The 5,749-nt window shown below is 43.6% G+C and overlaps 1 protein-coding gene across 1 annotated transcript; it reads right to left on the bottom strand.

Annotated features, from left to right (window-relative positions):
• On the bottom strand, positions 1-1,917 carry LOC140126000 (E3 ubiquitin/ISG15 ligase TRIM25-like). The gene has a single exon (XM_072145041.1). It carries the CDS (start codon positions 1,851-1,853, stop codon positions 96-98), a length of 1,758 nt encoding a protein of 585 aa, XP_072001142.1. The 5' UTR covers positions 1,854-1,917; the 3' UTR covers positions 1-95.
• Positions 1,918-5,749: the final 3,832 nt, after the last annotated feature.

Raw genomic sequence — 5,749 nt, 5'->3', positions numbered from 1 at the left:
GATGGGAATACATTAATATATGACATCTAGAAAATGCAGAAACAGCATAACTGTGTCTCCTCAAGCTTCTGCACCCTACTGGATCGGTAGTGATTCTAAGATAATGGCTTCTTAAGTAGGACACTCCGTCCTAATATTTTTATTGAACCTTTGTATACATATAACACAGCATGAAGGGGCTCGGTGAAGGTGGTGGTGAAGGTGTGTAAGTGTCTGATGGGGTCACACAGCTCATAGAAGGACAATTTTCCCGCCTCGTAATCCAGACTGATCCGGACTCTACCACTGGAGATCTGGTGAGGAAAATGGATCTCTTTACCGTCATGTTTTACCGAATACTGATCATTATACACCTTCCCTCCATATAAACACCAGGACTTGTTATTATTTCCAATAAAGGACTGATCCCCCCTCCGGTCTATACTGGGGTAACACATCCCCACCCTCCACTGCAAGGACTTACTGATCTCCACATCCCAGTAATGTCGTCCTGAGGAGAAGCTCCTTGTGCTCATAACTTGGTAGTCTTGGAAAGTCTTTGGTGTATATGGACAATTCGGTGCCATAAAAGCCCAGGTCGTGGTCTTCAGGTCCTCAGATACCAGGATGTTATTTGCAGCGGTGTTTACATCCAGTAATAAATCAACAGGACCTTCCCCATGGATTGATTCACATCTTGCAGAAATGACCTTCCCTACAAGCCCAAAAGTCCTGACTTTGACATCACCACCCCCATGTTTTATGCCTAACACAGGTAAATCTTGGCTTGGACTTTGAGGAGGTCGGAAAATGAGGGGTTTTGGCCCTAGAATTTTTGGTTTTGCGGATGAGATATTATGTAGATATGTAATTATTTCAGTAAACCCTGCACACAACAACCCTGTAATGACATCCACATCTACGTCATGTGTCTTATCATGTCCTCCTGTGTCCTTGTATCGTCCCCCCTCCTCAGGATCACACAAGTCCTGTAACACAGTCAGTGGATCAGTCATGTTACACAGCTCCTCAATGTCCTTCATCTTCCTGGACAAGTCGTCCTTCTCTATTTCTAACTTCTTGATAACATTAGACATTGACAATGACACCTCCATCTCCTGCCTGGAGATCTCACTTAGGATCTTCTTTTCCAAGTCGTCCAGTCGTCTCCTGAGGTCTATAAACAGGGCAGTGACTCTCTCGGCTTCTCCAGTTACTTTCTCTTGAGCTTTTCTCCATCTTTCCTCCATTCTGTGGACTCTTTCTACGGTCTCTTTTCTCTTTGTGGTCAGTTTTTGTAGAACATTTCTCAGTTTCTTCTTCTTCTTCTCTGAGGCCTCATCCAGCGTCTCCACCTGGTGTCCCCGATGTTCTCCAGCCAGACTGCAGGTTACACAGATACAAGCCGCATCCTCCGTGCAGTAATATTCCAGGATCTTCTTATGGACAGAACATTTCCGGTTCTCCAGGGAAGTGCTGGGATCAGTCAGGACGTGTTCTGGTCCCTTGCTGTGGACTCTCAGATGATCATCACACAGAGAAGCCTCACAGTGTAGACAGGACTTCACCGCAGGTACAGGAGAGTGAATGCAGTAAGTGCAGCAGATCCCGGTGACCTCCTCCTGCTGTGGTGGAGAAGACCGGACATTTTCTGCTACATTACGTAGAGTTACATTCCTCAACAGTGCAGGCCGCACCTGAAACTCTTCTCTACATTCAGGACAAGAATAAGCTCTACACCCGTCCTGTGCATTCAGGACCTGATCAATACAGACCCGGCAGAAGTTGTGTCCACATCTCAGGGTTACAGGATCCGTGTAGAGGCTCAGACAGATGGAACATTCCAGCTCCTTTCTAAGTCCAGCAGACGCCATCGCAGGAGGAAATAAAAACCTGTAGGGTGTGATCCACTCATTTACCAGAAAGGGTGCAGCTGAGGTTTTCCTTCTGAGTGTTTCTACAGGTCAGTGACCAGCAGAGGACGATTATAGTGTATATTCACTGGGTGTGAACTAGTAGCCCACAAAGAGGTGTTACCATTACTAACTTTTACTGAACCCTACTGTATCATATACATTGTCTTGGGATCAGGTTAAGGAGAAGTATTAGAGGACATTGGGGAATGTTTTATATGGCTGATTATTAGACAAATATTTGGGTCAGCTGCACTTTGTTACAATATGAAGACTACATTTGTTTATGGGTCCTATTAGGTCAAATGAAAACCAACAATGGGGTGCGTCGCCGAGTGTATGGACCTATTGCCCTACTGAACAGTATACAACTGGATGTTGCGTTTAGGGACCATAATGTTGGTGTAGACTCACTTCCCTGTTGTTTATTTGCGAGCTGCCTGGGTCATGAATAACTGGGATTACTTTTGATCGACTGAAGAAGGAATACTCTGCAGAGAGCTTGCATGTTCGACATCCTGTGGATCAGAGCACCTCAAGCCCAATAGACAGAATGGACAGAAAGAAGAATGTCAGATCAAATGTCACATCCAATACCTCACATAACTACTTCCCAGAAAAAAAAATAATCTTGGGAACATTATAATATATTTTATGCAACAAATATTTTATGTGTAATCAGAATTGCAAATCACGAGGCACCGCGATGGGTACTAAATCGCCCCCTCATATGTCCATTTGCACGATGAGTCTATGAAATATTTATTATTCAGATGCACCTGTTTATTTTTGGTCGATTATGTCTAATCTATATGATGGGTTTATCTATTATAATCTTTTTTATTATTTTTTATTTTATCGATCGCGGCCAGCACTGAGACCCCCACTGATCAGCGAGTTAGGCCCTTTCCCGTGGATAGGGCCTAACTTGCCATTGTGGGAAAACCCCTTTAATTAATAATGGTTCCTTCCTGTATTATGCTTACATTTTTGGGGTGAGCTGGTACAGTCGGTTTCTGGAAGTTTCCAGTATCTGGGCAAACATCTGGAGGTTCACAGCTGATTGGCAGCAGTTTTCAGACGGGAAGCGACAAAGCAGGATAAATAATAGGTGCTGCGTGGTCAAGCAGTTCTTCGTGTCAAGCCTTGAAAGAAGAAACATTAGCGCCCCGCTTGCCCACCCTTTATTTATTATAATTATATTGTAATTTTGTCGCTGGGACTGTAGGGGGGGGGGCGCGTTACATTTTGGGGTTTCAAATGTGGCAACTGAAGCGATTGGCCCCTTCCTTAACATATTGCCAAAAGATATTGTCAGATTCAAAATACTACAGAAAATATTAAGCCACGACCCAAACCGGAACATCCGAATCTCCGATCCACATTCATCAATCAAGCTTTTGAACACAACATTCTAACAAAAAGAGAGAAACATTACATCATCCCAAAAAACCCAATTTTATATTACTTGCCCAAAATTCACAAAAACCCAATAAAACCGCCTGGCCGTCCAATGATATCAGGTATCAACTCCGTCACATCCAACCTTTCTGAATATATTGAACATCCTACTACAGAAGTTTGTTCAGACTCTCCCAACTTACCTTAGAGACTCTGATCACAGAACTAGAACACATACAGTGGCAATCAGATTACCACTTCTCATTACTCTGGACTTATCTTCACTCTACACCAATATTTCACACCCTCTCAGACCCTCTCAACTGATCCACCTCTACCGCATGCACAAATAAAATTCATCTTGGAGAATTTTTCACCTTTGCATTTCAAAAAGTCTTCATCTACTCACAAGTTAAGGGGACGGCCATGGGTACAAGATTCGCCCCTAGCTACGCAAATATATTCATGGGGTCCTTTGAACAAACATATATCACGGGAAACACCACCTTCAACCATCAAATTCAGTTCTTTAAAAGATATATTGACGATCTTTTTATTATATGGAAAGGGACGGAAGCCCAAAGCCAGGAATTTTGTGGGGCAGATCAATCAGAACAGCCGGGGAATCGAACTAACGGTAAATATATAAACAGCTAGAATTCTTGGACCTTCATGTGGATGAACAGAGCTCACACCTGGCCACAAAAACGTTCTTCGAGAGCTTCGAGAAGCTTTCTGGACTTCTCGAGCTCACACTGCAAAAATTGGCTGTGTAATGTACCCTATGGACAGTACAAAAAAATATGCCGCGATTTCACTAGCCACAGTACCTTTCAGACACAATCCAAGATCCTTAGGGACAGATTCATCCAGAAAGGCTACTTCCTTAACTTTTAAAAAATTCATACCAAAAAGTAAACCAATTAACACAAAAAGACTGCCCCGCCCCCTCAAAAGAAAAATAATGAACCCTCCCACAAATCCAATTTTATCACTACATACACCATAGATCATAACTTAATCAGGTCCACCCTGGACAAACAGTCCTGAAAAAAGACCGATATATCTATAATCTACTCCGATCCAAACCTCACCTTCAGACGAGCTCCCACCATCAAAAACATCCTAGCCCCCCAAAAATTACGCACAAAAAAAAAGAAAGGAGCAACTTCCCCTTTTCCCGGAACTTAACGTTTTTTTCAAATGCAACAAAGATGCAAAACCTGTGACATCAGGTCCAATAAAACTAAAGAATTGAGGGCGAGATCTACAGGAGAAACCTTTAGGATCCACTCCTGTTATTTATGTCCTTGAGTGCCCATGTTCTATGCAATATGTGGGGCGCACCACCCAAAGCGTAAGGGAGCGCATGACTACGCAAAGAAGTAAGATCAATTCTGGTTTCCCCTTATATAGCGTGTCCCGCCATTACGCAGCCGACCACAATAAGGATCCAACCCTATTGAAATTAATCCAAATTGAACAGATCCCTGCGTCACATCCCGACAGATTCAACCAATTAGTCCGTAGGGAGAGCCACCGATCATTTATTCCTCTTCAATTCCTTTTATATCCAATTTATACTATTTATATACAATTATTCGTTTATATATTCATCCATTATTCCAATGTTATCCTCCAATTCCCTATATACCTTTGTCCCCGATATATATCCTATATACCTTGGTATCGGCACATAGACTACATATCCCCTAACTCTTATCCTAAACGGTCACCATACCCATGCTAAACCGGCAATACATTACACTTACCGGCCAGCATCCCTACTGCGCCTGCGCACAAACCCACTTACTCTCATACGAGTGATCGATATGCTTCAGGTGAACTGTTTTTTTGTCCCCCCCGAGCGCTTAAAGGAAACCTACCACTGCTCGCATGATGAAATCATGCGAGCAGACCACCCGGTAGGCTATTTAATACTGATGCCGGCACATACTTTAGTTAGGCTCGGCAAACTTTAGATTTGCTAAAAAGACTATTAACTTACATATGTAAATAGCCCTCCGGTGCTACCCCTACGTCATCTTCGTAAGGGCGATGGCTTCCGATGTTTAATTATTCCTGCCTCCTTCATTGGAACCGTCCTCCTTCAGGTGCCGAGAGCCGTGACGTCACCAAGCTCTCGGCACCTATCGCCGGCCGGCTGTGCGAGTTAGTATCTGCGCATGCGGGATAGGTGCCGAGAGCTTGGTGAGGTCACGGCTCTTGGCACCTGAAGGAGGAGACTTCCGGCCATACAGAACACAAGGACCACGCGCAGCACGCCATACAGAACACAAGGACCACGCGCAGCACGCCATACAGACTTGCCACTATCTTTAATACTCATACCGGCTAGATTAATAACCTCCATAGACTTCTCTACTGTTTCCCATATTTATTCTATCACTCACCATCATCTTGGACCCATCATTTTTATCTCATTCAATGTTCAA

Source organism: Engystomops pustulosus, chromosome 4 (genome assembly GCF_040894005.1).
Source record: "Engystomops pustulosus chromosome 4, aEngPut4.maternal, whole genome shotgun sequence".
In the NCBI taxonomy this organism is placed as follows: Eukaryota; Metazoa; Chordata; class Amphibia; order Anura; family Leptodactylidae; genus Engystomops; species Engystomops pustulosus.
Note: the sequence above shows the minus strand (reverse complement) of the source record. Positions and strands in the feature narration are given on the sequence as shown.